The sequence below is a fragment of the Prenolepis imparis genome, unplaced genomic scaffold (genome assembly GCF_030444845.1).
Source record: "Prenolepis imparis isolate NDT839.2.m4 unplaced genomic scaffold, iyPreImpa1.0 SCAF_5, whole genome shotgun sequence".
Classification (NCBI taxonomy): domain Eukaryota; kingdom Metazoa; phylum Arthropoda; class Insecta; order Hymenoptera; family Formicidae; genus Prenolepis; species Prenolepis imparis.
In genome coordinates this window covers 1,997,084-2,023,533 of record NW_028141163.1, presented here as the reverse complement: position 1 = coordinate 2,023,533, position 26,450 = coordinate 1,997,084, and the positions used below count along the sequence as shown (strand labels likewise).

The following is a 26,450-nucleotide window of genomic DNA, read 5'->3' as shown; positions in this document are numbered from 1 at the left end:
TTTCGAAAGAATCAGTTTTCTAAATTTATTCTCGAACATGGCGGTTTCGCTGATTCTATCGATTGACCAATCAGGACGAAAGAAATAAAAATTTCTTCGCTCTGATTGGTTAATCAAAGCCACTCTACTTCAAAAAGGAAATTTTGGAACGCAATCCTGAGAGCGGTTAATCCGGCGTTTTTTTCGTAAGACACTACCTACTGTTTTCTATATCTATGGCTAACTATTGTGTTTGATTCAACGTGATACTACGTCCAGTGGATTAATGGACGAAGAATCCAAAAACAGTGTAAAAAGAAAAGAGAAAAATTCTCGAAGAGAAAATTTCTCAATATAGCTCGATGTTCTGTCAATATATTTAGGAATATTAGGATAAGCTTGTCCAAAAGTCCATACACAATCGAGGATTGATCAAGACTGCTCTCGATAACAATACTAAAAAGCACATAAACCATGATTACGACGACTTGGAAGTTATTATTTCCTATTAATGGCATTAATTTGTTATGTACAAGGTAAATTATTTTATCAATTTTCTATTATGATTGATTATTTAGAGATTTTTTTAAGAACACAAGTTTTAACTTTAACACTGATTGTGAAATAAGTATCTGTCAATGAGAAACAATGTAAAATTCTTTTGATAGTACAGAAATTATACATTATTGAAATTTATGATTATATATAAAGATGATATCAAGATGTGACTCCTAATTTTTTTAGTTGTTATAATTATTGTTGATCTAGAATATGTTTTGATAAATATGCATAAGAGAAAATGGAGATTATTAAAGTGACTTAAAAAGGAGAAAAATGTTTATATTTTATCTTTTAAATCTTCTTTGTCATTTATCGTCAGATATATACAAATAAATAGAACTTAAATACAATTTAACATTTTGTAAATATTTTAATAAATAATAAATATATTAAAATTTTTTTATTATATAGGAGACTGGCTACCACACAAGACCTCACTATATCCAAACTTAAGCGCAATATAGAAAAAAACATTTTGCCTCCAAAACCAAAAAAACCATTAAATGCATTTATGCAATATTTTCTTTCTGTAAAAGATAAGCTGCATAAAGACTATCCTAATTATACACAGAAAGAACTTTTGAAAAAAGTAGCAGAGCAATGGGCACAAGTGGAGCCAGCAGTAAAAGAGAATTTACAAAAACAATATATGGAACAACACTCTGTGTATAAACAAAAATTAATGGATTACAAAAATTCTATAACTGATGATCAGCAGATGCTAATTAAGAAAGAATTAATAAAAAAAGAGCATGCTTTAGAAAGGAACCAAATAAAACAAGTATTTATAGTCAAGATAAAGAATTTTATGTTAAAATTTGAAAATTAGGTTATGTTATGTAATGTATTTATGTAATATATTATTTTTATTTTTACAGAAACTTGCAGAACTGGGAAAACCAAAGCGATCATTATCTGCCTTCCTGTTATTCATGCAAGCTAACAAGAAAGATTCACAAGTATCACAGCAGGTAAGTTTGTTATTCTCTAAGTTATTACCTTCTATCTAAATTAAATTTGTCATATAATTTTATATAAATTTTTTTGTTTTTGTTTTTTTTTTATATATATTTTTTCATATTTTGTGTTTCTACATATATATATATAATGCGTAAATCTTTAATGACAGATATTTGAATCTTTTTTTTTGCCATGAAGTATATAAAGAAAAACATTAATTTATTTAAGAAAAGTAGAAAAGTATATTAATACATAATTTTGTGGTTTTTTGTACATTTAGGACTGGATAAAGAATTTGAGTAAAGAGTGGAAGGATTTGACAATAGAAACTAAAAATAAATATTTATCAGAAGCAGCGCAATTAGCAGAAAAATATAAAACTGAAATAAAGAAGTGGGAGGAAAATATGATTCGAGCAGGTTATCAAGATTTGCTAAAATCTAAACGCAATACCGATATTGGTAAACATAAAGAATAGGATTCAGAGTGCCCCAACCAATCTAGTATGCAAATTCCTGAATCCATTGTTGCAGATTTCTCCAATGTCAAAACTCGAAACAAAGAGAATATTAAAACAGGTTGGGGCACTGATATACAGTATACGCATGAAAATATTTCTGATGCTAATAGAAGTGGTAATAGAAAAATCATATTAACTTGAAAATTTTATATAATTATTAAAACCATAAAAAATACATTTATTTACAATTTGTTTAGATCAACGATATAAATCTACAAAAAGCTTGGTACTTTACAATGACAAAAACAATTTACGAGATATAATGAAATATTCAGGAAATACAACAACAGATGCAATGATAAACAATGAATCGATAGTGCAACCTCATGAATCACGTACACAAATGCATAAGTATTTTACTTCTGCGTGCCAAAGATTTTTAACAGTCTTGAAAGAATGGAGTAAAAATTGGAAGATGGTAAGAGAATATGTATTTATTGGTACAGGTGCTATTCTAATATCAATATTTTGCGTTTTTAGTCTTATGTATAAGTAATCATTGTTTGTATAACAATTTCGCATATTTTTATATATTATATAGTTTGTATCTTGTATTATATATTTTCTTTATATAATAAATTTTTATATAATTATCACTTTATGTAAATATTCCTTGATTATCAATTGAATTATCCTTAACTAAGGATTATTCTGAGAAATTCATCTTAAATATTAATATTTTAAATTTTGTTTTTGAATCATACATGTACTAACATCTCATTTCTTTCCCTCTGCTTTTTTTATAGAAATTTACACTAACCCAAGTGGATTAACTTTACAATGATGACAGCAGCAGATACATCCGATGGATTAGACTATCAACTTTATATCTTATATTTAGATACTGACAATTGTGCGAATCATCTTGAAAATACGAATTATTTTAACAGATCGACTTATGTATTTTTCTCACGCGCTCATATGTTTGTATTAAAAATTTACAAATTATAAATACACAATGGATTTGTGTGTGAAATTTACAGTGATTCGAATCAATTTTTCTACTACTCGTCACGTGACTCATTTTAGTTTGCGCCACTTTCGTACGGTGCTGAAAGTCATTCTCTAACCTAATATTTCGAAGAAGCGTGTTTCTGAGTGCCTATATAATCATAATTGGACTAAATTGGTTGAAGGCACATTAAATATTCCCTCCCCCCCCCCAAAAAAGAAGCGTGTTTCTTCCCTTTATTTACATCTGTTTCTACAAATATTACATTCGCAAACAAATGCAAATTTGTTTTATTTGATGCTTTCTCGATTGATGCTGAATTGAATCAAGTGCATATTGCAAAAAGAAAGCTTGTCATCATATATTAAATGCAATTATTAGATTCAACGATGGCTGAAACCAGTGCTAGAAGGGAAGCAAGGAGACGACGAATCTTGGAAAATTCAGAAAATCGTTTACGTAAAATCACAGCGAGGCATAGTGCAGATGAAATTGAGGGTAAATATAACGAATGAATTAAAAAAAAAAAAAAAAAAAAAAAAAAAAGCAAATCCGATGTAAGAGAGTAACCACAGGTTCCAAGTTTTGCGAAAATCCAATAATAAAAAAGACTTTAATATACATATAATAAAAAATTTTCAAAGCACATATATACACGTGTATACTATGTACTAGAAGAAGTATTTGATTTGCATGAAAGCTCGGGCATGGTTTTCTTAGATGAATACATGCTTGTGCATGCTTGTTTTGCCTTCTCAATGTACATTATTTAGCAAAGAGAATAATTTTTATCAGAAAGTAGATTTAATTATTACATTATATGCTAATGATAAAAAAAATTTAACATTGATGTTGGGAAGCAGACTGTTAAAACCATGCCTTGAGTTTCACTTTAGATGCTAGTAACAGTAAGTCATGATGACATGTTGAATTGAAATTATAAGCTTGGTCTCTCCCCCCAATACACATTTAAAAAAAATAAATTTTTTTCTATGTATGCATGCCATATGTAAAACAGTCTATTTAGATATTTGTATAAAAAGTTTTTTCTATGTATTTACTTTTTCACATAACATAATATATAAATAGATTTTTGGCTTGGATTGACACATTTAAAAAATATTTTGCAGATGATAAACCACGAATGGAAAGCAACAGTCTTAAAGCAGAAACAGATTTGGAAGAATATAATCAGAATCTGAATATAATCAGAAATGGTACATGTTATATTGATAAAGAGGCAGAATCGCAAGATTCTACAAGATTTAGTGACAATGAACATGAAAACTTTTTGAATGTTACTAGTGATAAAAGTACATGTTTATCGGGACAAATATCCAAGCCAAAATTTACGTTATGTATATTATTATTCAATCGTATTAATTTCATTCTGTTAGCTGGGATTGTCAACATTTTAGTAATGCTGAAATTAGATAATTTATTTGGGCAGGTAATCTCATCTATTAGTTTCAAGTATTTATTGAAGTTTATTGAAGTATTTATGTTTGTAATTTACATGTGTCGTATGTTAATATTTACAGACAATCATTATACCTTACTTATTGCTGATGTTGGGACGTCTGTACAATTGTGAGAGTTTACTTGAAACGCAAGACAACAATTTACTATTTGCTGCTTTGATATTGTGCAATATTAAACCAAAATTAATTTATAGATTTAAATTATCATTTGCAATATTTACTATAATACTTAATGATTTTGGATTGTATATGTTCAGTTTCGTATTAATGCGCTATATTATTACCTGTTATTACCAACATAATACTATAGTATATTAATAAGTGTGTAATTATTTATGATATCTGAATGGGAAGAAAAATGAAGTGAAATTTCTGAAAATATTTTCTATATTATATAAAAAGGAAGTATGTATATTTATTAAATTATGTGGATACACTATTATTTAATATATAGAGTTGATCTATTGTAAATCTTTTTATACATGTAGTGTTGTGTATCTTGATTTAGACTGAATGGGGATATTAGTTTATAAAAATATCATATCAAAAACTTATTTCTTTTTAATATTATATGTAATTTAATATAAAATATTTTGATACATAAATCAATTCATAGAATTAATTACACATGGAACCATTTCTCCTTTGATCATTTATATTGTCAATATTTTAAAGATTTTTTTTAATCTGCCTTTATTATTTTTTTATCTGTCATTATTAGAGATCTGTTTAAGTTTACTATCAAAGTTTAAAGAACTTTGATAGTATTACATGAAACTAAATATGTACACACAAAACCCACTGCTTTATTAAAGATACACAAGTATCAAGTACACACTGCTTATAAGAAAGTATATGTAAATACAAAAAAATAAAATATGTAAAAGAAATTAAATAATTAGAATTTTTCATGGATATTTTTTAAAAACAAATAAAACATTTTTTAATCAATAAGAAATAAAAGGTTTGATACTTTTTATCATATAAATGTAATATCTGACTTAAAATTTAAATTGATTCAAAGAAATTGCATAACAAAATAGTTATTATATAGAGTAAGCTTATTCTATCCTCAATTACTCCAAGTTTTTTGAGGAATTGAATAAGTCTATTTTATTTGCATTCTGTCGAATTTTCTGCATTTGAAATGTGATTTGTGATACATATATATATGTATGTGTGTTATGTATAAATATTGAAAAGAGAGAAAGCGATGAATCTGACATGTGAGTCATGAGTGGACGTGTAAGCAAAATGAGCAGACTATAAATCTGTTCTTTTCAGCTGAACTGGCTGCACTAGTTCAGAGTTTATCTCTTTCCTTCCAATGTTGAGCAAAAAAGATAAAACTCTAAACTAGTGCAGCCAGTTCAGCTGAAAAGGACAGACCTCTTATATGTCATTCTAATTTGTATCAGCAAAATCATTGTTCAATGCATTAAAAAGGTGAATGCTCTGTATTAATTGTGCTATATTTTAAAATATTTTAAAATATCAATGCGTAATAAATTACTTTTTAATCATATGACAAGTTGTATATATAGTACTTACATATGTATAGCTACTTAACCTAATCTAAGAAATAATATTCTAAATTCTTGAAGATTAAGAAAATTATTTGAAAAAGGGAGAATCCTAAGTCTAAGATTGAAGTATTCTTTATAATAGTAATGTTCAATTCTCTAGATTACTAATTTATTCGGTTTATTACGTGTTCTCTCATGTGTATCACATATAACTTAAGTAAGTTGAAGACATCATCCTAATAAAAATAAATATTTTAAATTCCAAATAAGTTACTATTATAAATGCACTACGAGGTATTCAGGAATATAAAAAGTTGACAGATTATTTAAGAATGAAAAATGTCATGAACAAACATCTCATTGTCGATACTTATTATAATTACAAATATTTTAACTGTGTCTCTCTGCTCTGCTAATTAAATCCTCTTCTCTACTCTATATTAATGATTCTTTATTACAGTCGTGATTGATTTTATTAAAGACTACTTTTTACTATAATTTTTAATGTAATTATGTAAATATTGAAATTTTTTTAGCTGACAAAAATTAAGAATAATAATTTAACTTATTTGAAAACCACATGTACAAAGAGAAAAAACTATTTTTTTTATTATGTTTTATATTATAACTTTTAAGAAGTTAGTTATATATACAATTTAAACGCATTAACAATTTAATATAAATTTTAGGAGTATTTATATAAAACATATTGCACTTTATATAATGGATGTGTTAGAACCAGAATTAATTTGGGTTAATGGACGCTGCTACAGATTTTATGAAAGTAGTGCCTGGAAAAACATTCATACATCAGCCCCATACATGGAGGACAAAGAATCAGTTTGTTCAGATGAGGAATCTGAAACTAGTATAGTAATAGAGTCTCATCATGGACGGTTCAAACATACCTTCTATGTACCCAAGTAAGAATTTCCACAAATATATATATTCTTCTGCCACACATTTTGACATAACAATTAAGCTTTAGAGTCAAGAATAGTATAGCAATTGCAATTGATTAGAATGTAATAATAATTCATATTAGTATAATTTTAATGTTTTTATAGAATATACTACTCGTATATAATTGGTACAAAGGGTACGATGCGTAAGAAATTGGAAAATGAGACAAAAGCAACTATAGAAATACCAAAGAAAGGCAAAGATGGGAACATTGGTAAAAATAATAATAATATGTCAACATGAGAATAAAATATAATTTAACTATTTTTAAATATTTCTATTACAACAATTTTGAAATATATGTTTATCTACAGTTATTACTGCAGCGGATCATAAAGCTATAATATCAGCAAGACATAGAATTGATTTACTAGTAGAGACTTCAAGGAAAAAGATACGTTATACACATTTTTTGTCTATCCCATTGAATAAGAAGGGAATAATTGACAATTATAATTCTTTCAAAAATGATGTATTGGAAAAATATGGCAAAACTGAATACAATATTGATGAATCACTTTTTCAAACACCATCTAAGTTGCATCTCACTATTGGAATGCTCAAATTACTTGATGACGATGAAAAGAAACAGGCTATTGATGCTTTCATGAGTTGCAAAGAAAAAATCATAGAGTAAGATAAATATCAATTTATATAAATATATAACAATGATATATATATATATATATATATATATATATATAAAATATTGATCATATACAACTTTATTTACACATATAATTGATCTTATAGTTAATCATAAATATCCATATTTATGATGTACTTATATATTAAATTATACAAGTATTATGATTCTTTTAAAAATAATTAATTGCAAGTAATTTATTCCAGTCCTTTCCTTGAAGAAGCTGGGCCAATAAATATACAATTACAGGGAGTTGCATGTATGAATGATGATCCCACTGAGGTTAAAGTTTTATTTGCAAACATTACTCACAATGAAAAATTACAAGAACTTGTTGATAAAATTGCTAATTACTTTGTTGATATAGGTAAATTATATAATATACATATAATAGATATAATAATATAGAATTAATCTTTATATATAGTATATACAGTATTGTATAAATATTCAAATTATAATTATAGTTTCTTAATTATAAAATTTTTAATTACGTTTTCATTAATATTAGCTGTTTTATGATATTATGTTTATTTTTACTTTCAGGTATAATGGAGAAAGAATATGAAACAATAAAATTACATGCTACTTTAATGAATACATCATTCAAACATGATTATCATGCAAAATTTAAAGGAAAATTTGATGCAAGTGAAATATTAAAAGTAAGGATTTATTTATATAAATTAGATATATATGCTTTAGTGAAAAAAGCCGATGATAAAAATTAATAACATTTATTTCATATTTTAGGTCTATAAAGATACATTCTTTGGAGAAACTAAATTTAATCAAATAGATATATCTGAACTTCGCACTGCTACCAAAGAAAATTACTATAACGCAGTAATAAGTATTACTTTTTAAATGTAAGGATATATATTTGTATTATAATAATTGTTGCAGTCATCTCTTTTTATCAAGAAAGTAATTTGTTGATAGAAACTTATATTGGATGATTGCAAAAGTTCGTGCCCGATTTGAAGTTATTACCACCATCTATGCAAATCGGGCACGAACTTTTGCAATCATCCAATATTTATTTACACCCAAAGTTTTATATATATTATATAAAAGTGTGTATCACATGTGCATTTTTACATATAAATATGTATATAATAATATTTTAATTCTATTTTATTTAATATATATATATGTATATGTTGCACACACAATCGTATTATTGGTATTTTAATTATGATCGATATAATTTTTTTCAAATAAGATCAAAGAAAGAATTAAAAATGTACATTTTAATTTTTTTTCACTAATTGTAATAAATTCAGTTTTATCACTTAAAATTCTAATGATTTAAACTTGTTTAAGAGTTGAGGTTAACTCGAATTAGATAAATGTGATAGTAGCAAATCATCAATTAGAAGAGAGTGTATTATCTACAAATATGGATGCGATACATACTTTGAAAATGTAAGGATAATTTTGAAATTGATGGAGTCATATGTTTCAATATAACAGACGAATCAGACACGACATTGGTCGAATCGTAATCATGTATTTTCCTTATCAAACTGTCAATAACTCTCGGTTTTCATTAGTTTTCATCTTTATCTTTGCTAATGCCTAACCTCTTTTCCATTAGATTCTATTAAGACTTATTAATATTTGAAGTAAGTATAAATCTGACATCTCTTGTTCATAAATAATGTATTAGTGGAAACTTGTAATTATTTCTTCTGGAAAAAAATATAGATAGTATAAGAGATAATAACATTATTTTGCTAATTATGCGCTACACATAATTATGTATGTATGCGTTATATATGTTTTAAGATTGCACAAATGCTAAAACATTGTAAATATTACAATTATTGATGTTTATAAATGTTTATAAATGAAATTTGTAAAGAAAGGAAAAAGAGTGTTAAAATTGTTGGGCTTTTTAAAAAAATAAATTAAAGTCATAACCTCCCTAAAAATAACAGGTCTGTTTATTTACAAGACGATTTGAGAAACGCGTTGGGAGAAAGTAATTTTTCTTATAAATTATTCTCTATATATTATGATTTAACATGATAATTTTTTCATGCAAATTATAAAGATTTGTGTATATATATATGTATAATTATTTAATTATTTTTAAATTACTTTTTAGTTACTTTAAAATGTAAAGGTTTTCTCATATTTTTTACTTTTGAATATAGCATTCAGTAACATTAGTATTTAAACATTTATACATTGTATTTGATTTAATTGAATATATAATCTATATTGCAGTATCAGCTTTGATATAAAACATATGTATATTATATTTTGCATATATAAATAATTTATTATATTTCACCTAATTATTTCTGCTTTATTATGTTTTAACTAATAATAATAATAATATTGTCAAATTTATTTAACATTGGTAGGAATAACAAAAATGCACGGCATCAAAAGAGTATTAGTTTTCTGCATATTGGTGGTTGTCTTACCAATCATATATATAGTAATTCCTTTGTATCTGCGACATATTTCCTATGCAGATGTTGCATATGCTGTAACAGAATCTGATATCATGGAGATCAACGATGGAGTTTCTACAATATTTTGTTCAGTAAGAATAAATGTTTAATATTTTATGAATGTCATTATTTTATGTCTTTATACTTGTCATTATTGAAAGATTTAATATAAAATATATTAAATTATATATATTAAATATATTAAATTTTAAATATATAAAATATATTAAAAAGCTTGAATCATATATTTATTGTATGTGATAAAAGAATGCAATCAATATAAATGTTAAATGAGATTGTATAGATAATATATAATTGTGTTCTATAACAATAATAATATATATAATGTATATAATGACTAAAGTTATTTTTTCTCATAGGAACATTCTTTAAAAATGAATGGCACTTTTAATGCTTTTCAAATGGCTCATCGACCAGAAATAACATCTAAACGAAAGCATATAAGGCTAAAAAAAAGCATGAGTTTACCTGATGATACATTAGAATATTGGGGATTTTACTTACTGAAAGGTGCAACTGTATCACTCTCTGTATGTTCAAGGTAAAAAAAGAATGAAAAAAATAATATGAACTATATTATATTTGTGTGTAATAATAAATTAAAGATGCAATCTACAAATATAATTTCTCAAATTTTGTTTATTTGCAAAAACGAGCACAATACATTAATAAAAATGTTTATTTAGATTTCCAGGAGCCTCTATATTGGTAGTGAAAGGAGAAAGGAATTTACGTACTTGTGGTTTATTAGAACACACTATCGATAGGCAGCAAACACAAGATATTTACTTACCAGGTGCAAACAAACAAGTTAAAATAATATATGAATCAAATGCACAAGAAATTGATTCTAAAGAATCAAATATGGTCGAGCCTATTAATATATATAACACTACCAATGTCCACACATCATCTGTACATGCAACTTCTGAAAATTCTGTGAATAAAAATGAGAAAGTTCTTATAAATACAGATAATAATACATATAATACACATAATAATACACATAATAATACACATAATAATACATGGTTGCATAAGATTGATGAAAGTTCGATGAAAGATTTAGAGATGTGGTATAATACTGCAGCATCTTATATCCAGAAACATATGGATGGTCCACAAGAAAATATGAATCGCACCAGAAAATTAAGACATCTTAAGCATAAGAACAGTAAGGACATGAGGAAGAACACAAATCAAAAAGTAATACAAAGGAAAAAATATGTACAGGACCAAGACAGAGAACTGCGTATACAAAAGTTAGAACGAGAATTGTATTCTGATAAACGTGATGAAAAATATACAATTGGACTGGAAGCAAAGCTGAAAGATGAGATTGGCAACAAAAGATTTAAAAGAAATCGAGAATTTATAAAGCCACCGTCCTTATTAGATCAAGGCATCAAGCATGGTGGAAATGCTGATAAAAATTTTACATCTAATTCTAATGAAGCTTCATCTGTTTCCAGTTTCGAGAATGGCTTATTTGAGTGTTACGGCGGAGCGATATTGTTAGCTCATGAATTTGAACCTTCAAACCAATGTACTAATGTTTTTTATTTACTCAATGGTAAGCACATGCAAGCAAATCATAATGTGGAAGAAGATGGTTACTATTATTACATTTTTTATAGCGATAACGATATCGTATCTAATGATATTTATGCAATCTTTGATATATATAAGCCAACTTTTCAATATGAAAATGTGACTAAATCATGTATAAATATGACTGAGTGCTCATTTTCGTTAAGTCTAATATCAGCAGATAGAATCATCGTTGAAATTCCTACCAAAGATGGTATAGAACATAATGAGATGGACGACATGAGCGTATTAATTTCTACTTGTCAGCCACGGATGGGTGCGTATATGATTTTTCCAATTGTAACATTGCTTTTTATTCTTGGTTGTGCCTTTATGTGAATATAAATGATCTCTAATTTTGAAGAATTTATACTTGCAGAAAGTATAAATAAAAAATATAGAACTCTTTCATATAATAATTAGGAATTTCTCATAAATCAAATTATTTTTAATACAAATTATTTTGTAAATAAAGTATAAATTTAAATATGAATTAATTTGAAAATTTAGTATGAAATGGGAAAAATGATATAACTATATAATATATAAAAAATTAAAAATTATATATTATATAATTATATTACATATAATTAGATTTTTAATCAGATATAACAGTTTTGTTAAGGTATAAGATAATTTAAGGTTTACTTATAAGGTTAACAATTTTAAGACGTGTACTGATTTAAAAAATTAATGTCTTTGTTATTATTTATAAATCATTTTGCATTATTATTATATAAATATGTATGCTAGTGATTTGAATAACTTCTGTTAAACGTATAGATTATTTCAAGACTGTCTTAGTAGAAATAAGTATAAGTGCCTTGTATCTTTAGGAAAGAACATAAGTAATCAAATTTTTTAACTATTTTTAAATTATGACTTTATTACAATAAAATTATAATTTTTGAAGTTTTTGGATCCAAAAAAGTATGCAATATTAAAAATTGGAAAATTGCAATAAATGATAACTTTCTTTGATATTTTCTCGATGGAAAAATTTTATAAGTATTTTTACTTTGATAAAAGCAAAACCATCAAAGAGGTATTTGATAATTTTACTATATACAATATATGAGATTAAAATGTATACTCGAAATTTTTGTTAACTTATATATAAGTTGAATATAATTAAAATATATTTTAAGAAATTTTGTACACTATTACATATTTTCATATAAATTGTATAAGAATGTAAAATGAAATAGATTAATTTTACTGTTTATTATATTACAGTACAAATTCAAAATACCGTGTACAATTTTTGTGTGTGAACTATAAGAAAGAGTGAATAAAAATATTTTTTTAATTACAATTAAATATATAATTATAATCAATCTAAAAAATCTTGTATTAGCGCAGTCATATCGATATATTTAAAGTTTGATATATTTTCGTCTCGCGACACATTTTTTGTATTTGCCGCGATGCGAGTCCCACTACAGCCGCGTCATTTCCGGCGTGCGCGTTGATCGGTCGACGTGCGAGATACCGTGGAAAAACCCTTGGCGTGGGACGAAAGAGAAATCGTCGAATCAAGTTGCGAAGCGCGAGGCAGCGCGAGGCAATCGGCATCGCCGTTACAAAAGCGCGCGCGAGAAGGTGCGCGCGCAAACGGCACCCGTCGAGATCCGGTAGCGCCGCGGCGCGGCGGAAGTGGGAGTACATCTCGTGACGCCATTCAGATTCTTCCTTTCTGTCGAACTCTCGCGAGTTGAACATGTCGCATACATCGGAACGAAGGTAAGTCGAGGGGATTTTTCGACGTAACCGCCGATCGGCCGCGCGTTTTCACCCGCTTGACGTTTCCCGGGACGTCGGTGCCATCGCGGATCTTGGTAGTCGCGAAATTCGCGCGCACGCGGATTTAATATACGTCCGCGAAGGATAGTGTGCCGCGATCGGGACGGTGTGCATGGGGCGCACGAGACTGACAACATGGCGTGCGCTCGTTTTTATCATATTGCCGACATTCGCGAGAGGATCGACCGGGGTTCGGGGGGGGACGACGAGGGGGTGACCGGGTCGACGGGGCTCGCCGCTTAACCTCCCTCGTCGCGGCGAGGATCGCGCGAATCCAGCTCTCGGAGCAGCTCGACGCCAATGCGTGCCGTCTCTCTCTCTCTTTCTCTCTTTCTCTCTTTCTCTCTCTCTCTCTCTCTTTCTCTCTCTCTCTCTCTCTCTCTCTCTTCTCTTCTCTTCTCGATCTCGACGTCAGCCCCGTTAGAGCGTGGGTGAAGAGGCTCGGCTCCTTCGTCCGCCGCTCGACCACGTTTTTTCGCTCTCGTCCGCGTAATTACGTAATACGATACCAAGTAAGCGTTTTTTCTTTTCGCGCCGAAAAAAATGGAAAAATTAATCGACCCGCGGCGGCCTGTGCGATGTCGCTGCCGCGCTTTAAAACGCACGTTTTCTGCCCGTTCGCTCTCGCGGCGAAGCAACACGTCCTCGTCTCTACGCGTTGTCTCGCGTGAGTCACTGTCAAAGCATTTCGTCGACGCGGATTTAATTCGTCGCGTCCGCTCTCGCCTTTCCTTCGAGGGGATGAATTCTTTTTACCGTGGCCGGACTTTATTCCCCTCTTCCCCCCTCTGTTACCGCGTGCATATGTAAAAATGGCCATCGTGAAATTTCGACAGATGCATATTTTAGCAAGATCGATTTTAAAAGTTCGGCTTTCAAGGTCACGTGGATTTAAAGTGATTTGTCATCGTCACGATCGCCGTAATCGCGATAGCAATTTTGCATCGATGCAAAGTGCCAGATAGACATATGCGTCGATATTTTTATTGAGTTATTTGATAAATTTGCCGCGCACGAATTTTTGATTGTACATACTCTCGCTTAGAGAATAAAAAAATTAACTTTATACATATTCATTTATTTATCTGTTTTGTACTATAATTTTTCGAGATTATTTATTTCTCTTTATATATATATATTTTTTTTTTTTTAAATATTGCGCACGAATAAAATAAAAGATATAATTGAAATTCTACATATATATTATATGAATATGTTAAGCATTCTTTGTAATTTATGTTTGCAAGGTTTAAAGATCCAATATATAGCTTTATAGCTTATATCATTTATATATATATAAGATCCAATATAGTTGATATTTCTAATTATTAATATCTTACGTTTAGAAATGACGATCAATGGCCAGGGGATTCAAAAAATGGTCCTAGCGAAAGTGAGCAACCTGCATACGATGGACCGCCAGGAATGGAACCTGATGGCATCATCGAGTCCAACTGGGACGTTGTGAGTATATTGCTTGCTAACTTATATTACAATATTTTAGATAATAACATTGTACTGCTTACATGTTTGACGAAAGAAGCAATATATTATTTGCTATTCAAACTTTGATAATTTAGATTTATTAATAAACTTTAAATTTATCAATAAATTCTAATGATTTAGATTTATCAAACTTTGATAATTTAGTATATCAATATAAATCATATACTTTCTATACTTGAAAGAATATTGCAAGCATATATGTTCATTATCTGATGTCATTAGTTAAGTATTCAATATTTATCAAAATTTAAGTATTCTTATCAATTTGATTACACAAATAAAAAAATTTCTAATAATGATAGCATTGCACTATTAATTTTAAATTCAAATATGTTGTATTATTTTATTTTACATTATTTTTAAAATAAAATGTGCCGCTTAAAATAATATGTCCTGGTGTATATCTAACACTATAAATTTTTAATTATTTTAAAATAAATTCAAATAATATTCGAAATAATTGGAGATATTCAAATATTAATAGCAATTATTTACCTTTTTATATGAGTCAGTGCATTTTGAAAATCTTAATATTTCAAAAGTTTTTAGGAAACTTTTAGAAAGTTTTAACAAATTTATTACATGTTCTATATGAAAACTATATAAAACTATAGTAGGGGCAATCAAATTTTATTAAGAAAACTTTTTAAAAATGTTACATTGGTTTTTCTATCAAATTAATTATACTAGTGCAACTTTTAGATTTCAACGATCTTTAAGTTTCCAAAAAATGTTTTCTATGTATACTTTATAAAATTTTTAAAAATATAATCTTCATTTTTATATAGTTTACAAAAATTTTTTTAATGAAAAGATTTTTTGGCAATTATACAATAATTATAATTATATTTTATGAACTTATTTTATATAGTTATTATATTATCATATTACTATGTATAATATATTAGAAATATTATGATTTGCCGATTGTACTAATATTTTGTTTTAATTTAAACAGGTTGTGGAAAACTTTGATGAAATGAATTTGAAGGAAGAGCTACTGCGTGGTATATATGCTTATGGCTTTGAAAAACCATCTGCAATCCAACAACGTGCCATCCTACCATGTATAAGGGGGCTCGATGTTATTGCTCAGGCTCAATCTGGTAAGGAATTTTAGTGCAAAATAAAATGGCTTAATAATAAAAAAAATAAATATTTGTGTGTAAATTTTATTGAACAGTTTATACTAACAAATGTTGTATATTTTTAATTATTCACAGGTACTGGGAAAACTGCGACTTTCTCGATATCAATACTTCAACAAATTGACACTAGTCTTAAAGAATGCCAGGCCTTGATCCTCGCACCGACCCGTGAGTTAGCTCAACAAGTAAGTATCTCGTCAAGGAGATGATTGTTTCAACAAAAATATTATTTTTTATTCCAACAAAATGTTAATATAATGTTTTCTTATCTTTGTTTTCCAGATCCAGAAGGTTGTTATCGCTCTAGGAGATTTTATGCATGCTGAGTGTCACGCCTGCATTGGTGGAACCAATGTACGTGAGGATATGCGAAAATTGGATCAAGGTGTTCACGTGGTCGTCGGTACGCCCGGTAGAGTTTACGATATGATCAGTCGACGAGCTCTTCGGGCAAATAGCATCAAACTGTTCGTGCTGGATGAAGCGGATGAAATGCTTTCCCGAGGATTTAAGGATCAAATCCACGATGTATTCAAATTATTACCCAATGAAGTACAGGTAAAGATATATCAAATTTTTTTGAGCATTGTAGATTTTTTATTACAATTGCCATCTAATAGATAATTTTATTTTAATTATTAGAAAATATCTTTTTTGGACAAGTCCACAAATCATACAAGACGAAAAAGTTGCAGTATACCTTATAATAGTCGAGTTAACAAATATATTATAAAATACAGGTGCGTCGTAATAGTGTCATTTTTTGACAAATGTACACTATAGGTTTGACATACGCTGTTTACCATCAAATGTGTTCTTTTGTATTTGAAAATAATAGTGGCCTAAATGCAAACAATTATTATGGCATAGCACTCCTAATAATAATCATAATGTCCTAAAAATCAATTAGTCACTCTTAATATTTCTGTGATAGCAGCAAAAATTTACGATTTACCTATTACAGCATGATGCCATTATGTTGCACACATGTATAGTTATTTATATATAACATCTCAATAAATGCGGTTTATTTCTTTCATCAAATGTATAAAATATTGATCATCACATTATATCCACACATGGTTTCTTGGATAAGAGTTTAGTCTTTGTATTTCTAATGCAATTGCAATTGTCTTTTCCAGGTTATATTATTATCTGCGACAATGCCATCTGACGTGTTGGATGTATCAAAATGCTTCATGCGAAATCCCATTCGTATTCTGGTTAAGAAGGAAGAATTAACACTAGAGGGTATTAAACAGTTTTTCGTGTACGTCGAACGCGAAGACTGGAAACTAGAGACTCTTTGTGATCTTTATGACACATTGAGTATTACCCAGGCTGTTATTTTCTGCAATACACGACGTAAAGTAGATTGGTTAACGGAGAGCATGCATAAACGTGACTTTACTGTTTCGGCTATGCATGGAGATATGGAACAGAAAGAGCGCGATCTTATCATGAGGCAATTCCGAACTGGATCATCCAGAGTTTTGATTACTACCGATCTTCTGGCACGTGGTATTGATGTACAACAAGTCTCGCTTGTCATTAACTATGATTTACCTTCCAATCGAGAGAATTATATCCATAGGTAAGTTTAATAATTAATTTTTAATTTTATGATCTTGAAATTAATGTAAGTTTATAACTTATTTGCGACCAGAAAATTAAAAACTTCTAATTATAGAAAAAAAAAGCAAGAACTTGAAAATAAAACAAAGATATATAAAGGAAATATATATATGCAATTTTATTAAAATTTAAAACAGTCATCAATAATCAGCTATGATTTTGAGGAGATATCTAATACTATATTCCAATTTTATTTTCTTAAATTCAATTTGCAAATACATTTTATGTGAAAAGATATAATTTAGTCAAAACTTTCATATATTTTTATATTCATACAATATCAGAATTACATAATATCGCAAATGTATATGTAATTTTTTATATATTTGCATATTTTATATATAAAATTTTATAGATACTTACTATATTTTTCTTTACAGAATCGGTCGTGGCGGTCGTTTTGGTCGTAAAGGTGTGGCTATTAACTTCGTGACAGAAGAAGATAAACGAACCTTGAAAGATATCGAGCAATTCTATAATACGCATATTGATGAAATGCCAATGAATGTCGCTGATTTGATCTAAGTCCGACTATTGGCTATAATCCATTATAATAAAAAAATAATAATAAAAAGTAAGTGACAGAAGCTCTCAGCTGATCGATCTCTCATGGTGTGTGAGTATATATTGAGTGAGTTGGTGAACTATATCGCTTATGTAAACGCGATCTAAACCAAAATATTCCAACGTTTTCATATTCATTTTGAATTATAATAGTAGGTTACGGAAATAGTTATCTGTTACGCTACAGAAGTTAGTAGTACGACTATTATTACTATTAGTGTAATTAGCACTACTGTTGCTATCGATATCGCTGCTGCTATTATCACTACTATTATTATTATTATCTCTACCGTTACCGCAATAGTAATATTACTATAAATATTATATATTACTATCATTGGTATATTATTGATACTGATTGCTATCAAGATTATTTTTTATTTTAATTTCTAACAATAATATAGTAATACTATATTACTACGATTAAAATATCACACCACAGGGTGGAAATTAGAATTAAAATGCGAAAAATGCAGCATCGTGCAGTTGGATTATATTTTATCGCTATTATTGCAACAGGTTTTTCATTATCCAGTATGCGTTCGTACTTTTATCCCATCGCAAGCCCAATGGTCATTGTAGAAATTTTGAAGTCTTATTTTTTAAGACTTCTTATCTCGTCTATTTTCCTCCAAGATATTTCAAACTGGATGATTAAGTCTATTGTGTTTAATAGCTCATATTTGATGCTTCTATCACCGCGATTACAACTTGTTTGTCTAGGCAGAGGTTTAGTTGGGTATTGGAGGGGATATTTTAATCACAAGCGTTGTCGAAGAAGACATATATTCAAATTTAGGCAATATAAATTTTTGTATATCTAAAATCCCAGGCATACACACACATACACCTTATTCATATTAAATAAAGTGTTCGATCTTTTAAGAGAGTGTAATCTTTGTTATTACAATCTTTATTTTATCAAATTTTATTCAATCTTACAATGAAAACCCTGAACAAACTGTGTACAAGTGAGATTTCCAAATTTCGAAAAGGACTCTGTGTTGGGAATAAGTTTTGTGGTTTATGTGCTGAAAAAGTTCTCACAGTTTTCTTTTATTTGTATTTGCAGGCAGTTTTGGACAGTCCAGATGAGGGCGACATATTTTTGGAAATAAAGACCAGATTTCCTGATTTAAAATCGAAGTTTTGTAAATCGATTACCTCTCTAAACTCCTTTCATAGAGCTTTTTAGGCTCTAGCAATTTTTTTCTTTTTTATACTTTTACATTATTTTTGTCGATAAAAGACAATGATCAACTCTTATATGGAAGATTTTTTTTTACATTTGTCAATAAAATTCTTTGTAAACACTTGTTATCGTGTAAACTTCCATGCACTTATTAATGCCAGATATTAAATTGAAATGTTACATTGTGAGAACTTTTGTATCGTGTCTTTACAAAAAGTAATTAAAAATATTGCGATATCATATTCTATTGTCGTCATTAAACGTAAATTTGCAAAAAAAAAACTGTTAGTAATAGTTTTCGAAAATTTGAGCAAATAAAGGAAATTGTGTAAGCACCTAGAAATCATTTTATAACTATCAATTTCTGACTGTATTAACATTAACTTTACCTGCTCACGTATTTGAGATGCAGCTTACGCTACTACAGAATCTTCTCGAATTTCCGAAAACTAGTTATTAAAAATCTTGTAAATATTATATAAATGGACTTTGGAAGAATAGACTATCGTGTGTCTATTGTGTATTTGTATATCATATAAATAATATTTATGGCTGAAATGAACCTATAAACTGAAACACAATAAAGTGATGTCCTTTAATTATATTTATATTATATCAATATCATCAAGTGTGAATTCTATGCTTGAAGTATTTGCGTGTATAAAACTATGTTATACTTGGAACTGTGCAAGAAGATATAGAAGTTCTTCAATGTTCGTTTATTAATTATTAAAATGCAAAACAGGGAAAAGAGACTGTATAAGTTATTTTTAAGAAAAAAAATGGGGTAAAGTGCACGAACGCAGATACATTTTGATAGAAATATTATTCGTAATATAATACTTTATATATAATATATATAGAATTAAAATACAAATATTTATAGTGTAATATGTGTATGTGTGGAGATGTGCAAAAATCTTGATATATTTAAGTTACTTATATTTACAGTAAGTATCTCATATAATTTTTGACTTCGTAATATAACTACTGTACATGGTATAGAATAAAGTAATAACTCTCTTCTCTTTATGTTTCAAGGCCTTTGTGCACTTAAAGTGAACGTACATGTGTGAAGAATTGAAAAAAAGGCAGGCACACCTTTCATTTTCTCAGAGCCTTTCTTTTTTAGTCACGAATGAGTTGTTTTATAAATTCCGATATCTTAATTTACTCAATTCGTATATGGAGCGCAATATATCGACTTTGCGGGTCGATATTGGAACGTAAAGAAAGGACCAATCACATGCTAACAGTCTAACCGGCCGTTAGGCATTATCACTATTTTTATTCAGGTTAGTCTGTGTAAATCTGTGGTAACACATGTGTGTTTATTAAAAGTATTTTTATTATACACTACATTATAGGAAATAAACATAAAATATTAGACATTATGTCTAAGCGTCCAGAACTTATGGCACCACCTGAGGTGGTAAGTTGTAAATATTAATTTATTGATACTAATTGTATATGTTCTCTTCGATTGTAAATTACTAAAAATAATTATGTTGATGAATCGATTAAGAGATTAATTATTTTTTCTTTATGTGACAGTATTATAATGAAACAGAAGCAAAGAAGTATACGCAAAGGTATGTCTTTATAAAATTTCTATTATATATGTATACTGTGTGTGTGTGCGTGCATTTATTTCTACAAATATAAAATCTGTATATCTGCAGCTCCCGTATGATAGATATCCAAGTACAAATGTGTGAACGTGCTATAGAACTTCTTCTTTTACCTGAACATCAAAGCTGTTTACTTTTGGATATTGGTTGTGGATCAGGTCTTAGTGGTAGCGTGTTGGAAGATCAGGGACATTTATGGATAGGTGTTGATATCTCTTCATCTATGCTTGGTAAATAATTTTTATTATTATGCAATATAGTTTTATGTGTAACATTAGGTATATAGTTGATGCGTTATTTTTCAGAGGTAGCTAAAGATAGAGAAACAAATGGCGATTTGATCCTAGGAGATATGGGTCAAGGACTGCCATTTAAGGCTGGTGTATTTGACGGTGCTGTCAGTATTTCTGCACTACAGTGGTTATGTTATGCAAATAAAACTTCACACAATCCTACAAAGCGTTTGTATCGCTTCTTTTCTACGTTATATGCATGCCTGTCAAGAAGTGCCAGGGCAGTATTGCAGTTCTATCCAGAGAACAGTGAACAAGTTGAATTAATTACTGCACAAGCTACAAAAGCTGGCTTTTTTGGCGGTGTAGTTGTCGATTTCCCAAATAGTACAAAAGCGAAGAAAATGTTCTTAGTTTTAATGACTGGTGGAGCAGCTCCACTCCCAAAAGCACTAGGTACAGAGATTGAAGATAGACAAACCGTCGCTAACTCGAAAAGGTTTGATTTTTATATTTTTATCATTTATTATCTCATATTTTGTAATTTAAGCTGCATTAATTGTATGCTTCTTTTTCTCTATTTTATCTTACGATATATAAAATATTGGTAACTTTATTAATTCTGCATTACAGGGAATATATTAAAAAAGCCAGAGGTAATTCATTGAAGAAAAGTAGAGATTGGATAATAGAAAAGAAAGAAAGGAGACGACGACAAGGAAAAGAAGTGAGAGAGGATACTAAATATACTGGACGAAAAAGATCTGGACGATTTTAAGATATATTGGTAAAAGGTAAAATATTTTTTAAATTTCTTCGTAGTTATATTTATAAATAATAAAGGTTATAAAAGCTAATTGATTTTTGCTTCTAAATTACCTCAAATTTAGTTTGAAAATAATATATCAATGTGATAAAAGATTTTTCTTATAATGAAAAGGCATATTTTGTAATATATTTGGTTAGAAAATATATTACAAAATATACGTTTTCTAGTAAAAAAGTATAATATTAGCATTAATCTATTTCTTATATTACAGTTTAGAACATAATCGTAATATTGTTGACATTATTACAGTAATTGATAATAATGATAATAAGGAAAGTCAAAATAAATGAGCGCGCTTTGATTTTATATTATTATATTATTATTTAAGTAAACAACATAAATTGTGAGATACTTTTTTGCATTCCGTGGGGTAAAACTTTTTGTAATTCTGTATCATCTAACCATTGATATTTTACATTACTAGTAACATTTCCATCTATATATTTTGCTAAAAAATAAAATATTTTAGCGCCATAAATTCCTTGCTCATTAAGTTTTTTGGGATATTTATATTTATAAAATCCAATAGGTGCATTGCCATAAAACTTGGCTTTTATCTCTGTACCACATATATCTTGTAATACTCTTTCTGCAGTCTGCAAAAGAAAAAAGATATCAAATTATTTTTTATTTTTGGCAGTTTTATAAATTGTAAGGAAAAGAAGTGAGAGATGATACTAAATATACTGGACGAAAAAGATTCTTAGATCTATAAGATGTGTGCGTGTGTGTGTATGCGCGTGTGGGTAAATTTAATTACAGAGAAAAATTATAAACATACTTGTCTGATAGTCTCTCCTTCCTTTCGAATACCTTGAGGGGGTATCCAATAATACGTATTACCCACTTTTTGTTGTATTAATAGAAGTAAATTTTTGTCCAATTTCCGTTTTAAAGTTGATATTGTATTTTGTTCATCAAATTCTAAAAACAGATATAAATTATTTGTTATAATGAAAAGAATATGATTTATAAATTGTATAACTTATATAATTTTCTTATAAATTCATAAATACGCAGAAATCTTTTCTTCTTCTCTCTCGCTTTCTAATATATTGTATAATTATTTTAATATATAAAAAATATCTTTTATTATTAAATTTTGTTTTGCATTTCATTATAGAGAAAACATTGACAACATACTTGTAATTGTTGGGGCAAATGTAAAGTTGTTCAATTCTTCTTGACTACTATCTTCAAAGTCCTGTGCAGTTTGTATTAAAATATCTTTATCGTCTATATCTTTGCATGATTTTTTTAGTCTTTCCTCTTTTTCCACTCTTAATTCATGATCATTTTTAAAACTATTTTCATATTCAATCCTCTTTAATAGATTGTAAAATGTTTGTTCTATTTCTTGCATCGGTTGTATTACAACTGGATGACGTTCTAAACAGACAGCACTGTATAAATCCCATTTTCTTCTTGTGGTGGTGGTACTACTAAACGCTTGACTATCCTGACACTGAATCACTTTGGGATAAACCGTGGCAGCTTTTCTCAATGTACCTGTACAAAATGTTTATCATCTTTCTCTGTGTGATAGAAATATACAGATGATTATATCATAGTTTAAATGGGTCAATAATTTAAGTATGGAATTGGACATTACTTTTTTAAATTAATATTTCCTAATATTAAGGTAGAAGAGAGAGAAAAAAAAAAGGAAGAAATAATTACTTTTACTTACCCGATAAGATCTGACATGATTTACACGAGGTAGATAATCTCGCAATTTGTTTAAACATTTCAGAAACCGCTTATAACCTCCACAACGATGCTACATAACCATAAAAGCATGACCGAAAAAATCGAGGTAATCGCTGCAGCTAATCGATATCTCGAACGTCTCGACATTTCGAGAATCGCAATTGCCGTCCAGTATATTTCAAATCGCGGTCAGTCACGATACACGTCGCGTCGCTTTTTCCTCCGCTCCACTTATCTCCGCGAATATTACTGTCTAAAAGTGGGAATCTTGTGCCAAAAACAATCGCGAGTGCTTGGTAGAGTGAACGCGCTCGTCGTAATCTATCAGGTATCGCGCACAATCGATCGAGTACGTCAATATTCATTAGTCCGGCGATCCGGCTCTGTGCAACAGAGCTTTCCTTCAAATCGCCATCTTCCTCGCGAGTGATCTTCGCGCGCGAAAGATCACACGGCCCGGAAAGTGTCTCGTAAAGTGAACGCGCGTTTTCGGCACAGCGTGTTAAGTGTCACGAACAATCGTTATTATCCGTCAGCATCGTGATTCCGGTAATCTGCCCGGTCATGTACCCGATCGAGATCCTCCTCGCATCTTGCCTCGCCGTACGCATCAAAAGTACAACGCCAGGTCGTCATTGCCAGGTATGTCTGTACACATATCGTTGTTTGATAATTATGTGCGCCGATTATGTACTTTTGCAATATGTAAATAGCAATCGATAGATATGTGTAAAGCAGTAATCATTACTTTCTGATTTCACGGTTTTTTTTCCCATTGAATTATCATAATTATAATATGCTAATTTTTAATTATTTTTTTATTTTTCAAAGATTTTATATAAATGCTAGAAATTATTAAATACATTTTTTTTAGCAACCTCTTGTATCAAAAAATCTTATTTCAAATTTTTGAGATTTAGAGAAAAAATTATTTATTTACTAAAAAAATTATTTTGTTTTGTTATATATATTATTATATGTATATAACAATAAATCAGCAAATGTATAATTTCTAGAGAGCAAGAGAAAAGTACTTTATCGAAAATAGAATAGATGATAATAAAAGAAATACAGTAACTTATGTATTTATTTATGAGAATAATTGTACATTAATGTGATCAAAAAATAATGACAATGATAAATTAATTAAAATTTTAAATATTTAATTGTGAAAACTTGATAATTAAAAACGTTCACTGCAGGTTTTTAATAATTTATTCCAATCAATATATGATACACAATGATATTCTATGTTAAAAATATGATTTTTTATTCATATATTGTGATCAAATATTTATTTAGTAATCGTCCATGGGTCATGTAGTTTTCTTTAATCGATAAATTATCCAAGAATAAAGCATTTGATTTTATTGCAAAAATTGATTAAGTATTTATCACAACAGATTTATTTGTAAAGTATTTAGTAAAGATTTTTAAATGTTGCGATAGATAACTCTTCTCTTTCTTAAAACGTTTTTATCGATATACAATGTGTTCTATAATCGTCTTTTATGATACAATATTATGGTTAGATGGCACTAGTGCCTATGATAATGATTCTGTGTATTTTAATTATAGAAACTCTTTTTTATGAATTATATTTGGTACACATACATGCTATAAAAGCTCTGTACATTAATATATATGTAAAGCTCTATATATTAATATATATATATATATATATACACTGAGAGAATTTTCTTAGAATTTACCCTGAAAATCATGGTAATCGTATGGGACAATATGATATGGAAAGAATTTTAGGAGAATTTCTCTGATTAATATTTATCACAATAAAAAATAATAATATCTATCACAATAAAAAAATAATATCTATCACAATAAAACATGTTTGATTAATTTTACTAATAGTAAATTGTTTGTGATAGATTGTGATAGATATTATTATTTTTATTGTGATAAATATTAATCAGAGAAATTCTCATAAAATTCTTTCCATACTATATTGTCCCACAATTACCATGATTTTCAGAACTAAATTCTAACAATAAGAAAAAATTCTCTCTGTGTATATATGTATATATGTATATGAGAATTTCAGAGGTATCAAATATTTTTGGAAGAATTGGAAGATTCTTTCATTATGATCTCTCTGTAAATAAATACTCAACTTTTATATTAAGCTCAATTTGTGTGCAACATTGTTGCAAAATTATATAATAATTATCTTTATAATAATACAATATTAAAATAATTATTTTAATTATTTTAATTATTATAATAATTACTTTAATTATTTTATTTCATGTATAACTGAAATTTTTCACAAAGGTGATTAGAGAAATGCATATTGTATCGTTGAAACTTAAAATAATTGCAATTAAAATTGTTCCGTAAAATCTATGGAATTTATGCATTGTTTAAACATCTCGGGCAAAATTCGATATTGATTTTATAATTTCGGAGTCTGTTTATAGTCTGTCACACTGCGGTATATAGTCTGGTTATCAATAAGTAAATCAAGTTCGATTTTTTACACAAAAAATGATAATAATTTCGGACTTACAATTA

The 26,450-nt window shown here is 28.4% G+C and overlaps 6 protein-coding genes and 1 long non-coding RNA gene across 11 annotated transcripts in view; 6 read left to right on the top strand and 1 right to left on the bottom strand.

The window, feature by feature from the left end:
* Positions 1 to 8: 8 nt before the first annotated feature.
* On the top strand, positions 9 to 2,932 carry Tfam (mitochondrial transcription factor A). 2 transcript variants are annotated; one of them, XM_083037897.1, is made up of 7 exons: positions 15 to 515; positions 952 to 1,321; positions 1,419 to 1,511; positions 1,781 to 1,961; positions 2,034 to 2,135; positions 2,218 to 2,438; positions 2,767 to 2,932. In XM_083037897.1, the coding sequence occupies exons 1-7, from the start codon at positions 454 to 456 to the stop codon at positions 2,791 to 2,793; spliced, it is 1,056 nt and encodes a 351-aa protein (XP_082894023.1). In that variant the 5' UTR covers positions 15 to 453; the 3' UTR covers positions 2,794 to 2,932. The 2 variants fall into 2 exon arrangements, with proteins under 2 accessions (XP_082894022.1, XP_082894023.1); XM_083037896.1 differs by lacking the exon at positions 2,767 to 2,932 and having other exon boundaries at positions 9 to 515; positions 2,218 to 2,553.
* A 132-nt stretch (positions 2,933 to 3,064) lies between these two features.
* On the top strand, positions 3,065 to 5,393 carry LOC145936029 (uncharacterized). The gene is made up of 3 exons (XM_083037899.1): positions 3,065 to 3,470; positions 4,103 to 4,422; positions 4,514 to 5,393. Exons 1-3 carry the CDS (start codon positions 3,341 to 3,343, stop codon positions 4,769 to 4,771), a joined length of 708 nt encoding a protein of 235 aa, XP_082894025.1. The 5' UTR covers positions 3,065 to 3,340; the 3' UTR covers positions 4,772 to 5,393.
* A 1,277-nt stretch (positions 5,394 to 6,670) lies between these two features.
* On the top strand, positions 6,671 to 12,206 carry LOC145936030 (uncharacterized). Its single transcript, XM_083037900.1, has 9 exons — positions 6,671 to 6,902; positions 7,047 to 7,156; positions 7,257 to 7,575; positions 7,795 to 7,955; positions 8,135 to 8,253; positions 8,342 to 8,415; positions 10,076 to 10,148; positions 10,437 to 10,618; positions 10,764 to 12,206. Exons 1-9 carry the CDS (start codon positions 6,703 to 6,705, stop codon positions 12,004 to 12,006), a joined length of 2,481 nt encoding a protein of 826 aa, XP_082894026.1. The 5' UTR covers positions 6,671 to 6,702; the 3' UTR covers positions 12,007 to 12,206.
* Positions 12,207 to 13,263: 1,057 nt separating this feature from the next.
* Eif4a (eukaryotic translation initiation factor 4A) lies at positions 13,264 to 19,464 on the top strand. 2 transcript variants are annotated; one of them, XR_014425434.1, is made up of 8 exons: positions 13,264 to 13,410; positions 14,817 to 14,934; positions 15,935 to 16,082; positions 16,200 to 16,309; positions 16,407 to 16,682; positions 17,267 to 17,718; positions 18,140 to 18,375; positions 19,396 to 19,464. XR_014425434.1 is itself a non-coding variant. In XM_083039216.1 (8 exons), the coding sequence occupies exons 1-7, from the start codon at positions 13,388 to 13,390 to the stop codon at positions 18,282 to 18,284; spliced, it is 1,272 nt and encodes a 423-aa protein (XP_082895342.1). In that variant the 5' UTR covers positions 13,264 to 13,387; the 3' UTR covers positions 18,285 to 18,333; positions 19,396 to 19,464. The 2 variants fall into 2 exon arrangements, 1 of the variants encoding a protein (XP_082895342.1); XM_083039216.1 differs by having other exon boundaries at positions 18,140 to 18,333.
* A 1,319-nt stretch (positions 19,465 to 20,783) lies between these two features.
* Positions 20,784 to 24,084, top strand: LOC145936741 (18S rRNA (guanine-N(7))-methyltransferase). 3 transcript variants are annotated; one of them, XM_083039218.1, is made up of 6 exons: positions 20,784 to 20,947; positions 21,070 to 21,107; positions 21,198 to 21,376; positions 21,452 to 21,878; positions 22,013 to 22,173; positions 23,962 to 24,084. In XM_083039218.1, exons 1-5 carry the CDS (start codon positions 20,909 to 20,911, stop codon positions 22,155 to 22,157), a joined length of 828 nt encoding a protein of 275 aa, XP_082895344.1. In that variant the 5' UTR covers positions 20,784 to 20,908; the 3' UTR covers positions 22,158 to 22,173; positions 23,962 to 24,084. The 3 variants fall into 3 exon arrangements, with proteins under 3 accessions (XP_082895344.1, XP_082895346.1, XP_082895345.1); XM_083039220.1 differs by lacking the exon at positions 23,962 to 24,084 and adding an exon at positions 23,332 to 23,409; XM_083039219.1 differs by lacking the exon at positions 23,962 to 24,084 and having other exon boundaries at positions 20,785 to 20,947; positions 22,013 to 22,236.
* On the bottom strand, positions 22,505 to 24,047 carry Mrpl46 (mitochondrial ribosomal protein L46). Its single transcript, XM_083039217.1, has 4 exons — positions 23,899 to 24,047; positions 23,352 to 23,717; positions 22,990 to 23,132; positions 22,505 to 22,804 (listed from the first exon to the last, which is right to left on the bottom strand). Exons 1-4 carry the CDS (start codon positions 23,954 to 23,956, stop codon positions 22,532 to 22,534), a joined length of 840 nt encoding a protein of 279 aa, XP_082895343.1. The 5' UTR covers positions 23,957 to 24,047; the 3' UTR covers positions 22,505 to 22,531.
* A 104-nt stretch (positions 24,085 to 24,188) lies between the features above and the next one.
* Positions 24,189 to 26,450, top strand: part of LOC145936743 (uncharacterized) — a 212,958-nt gene continuing 210,696 nt past the window's right edge. The window contains exon 1 of the long non-coding RNA XR_014425435.1: positions 24,189 to 24,560. This is a non-coding gene — a long non-coding RNA (uncharacterized LOC145936743). The remainder of the gene's footprint in view (positions 24,561 to 26,450) is intronic.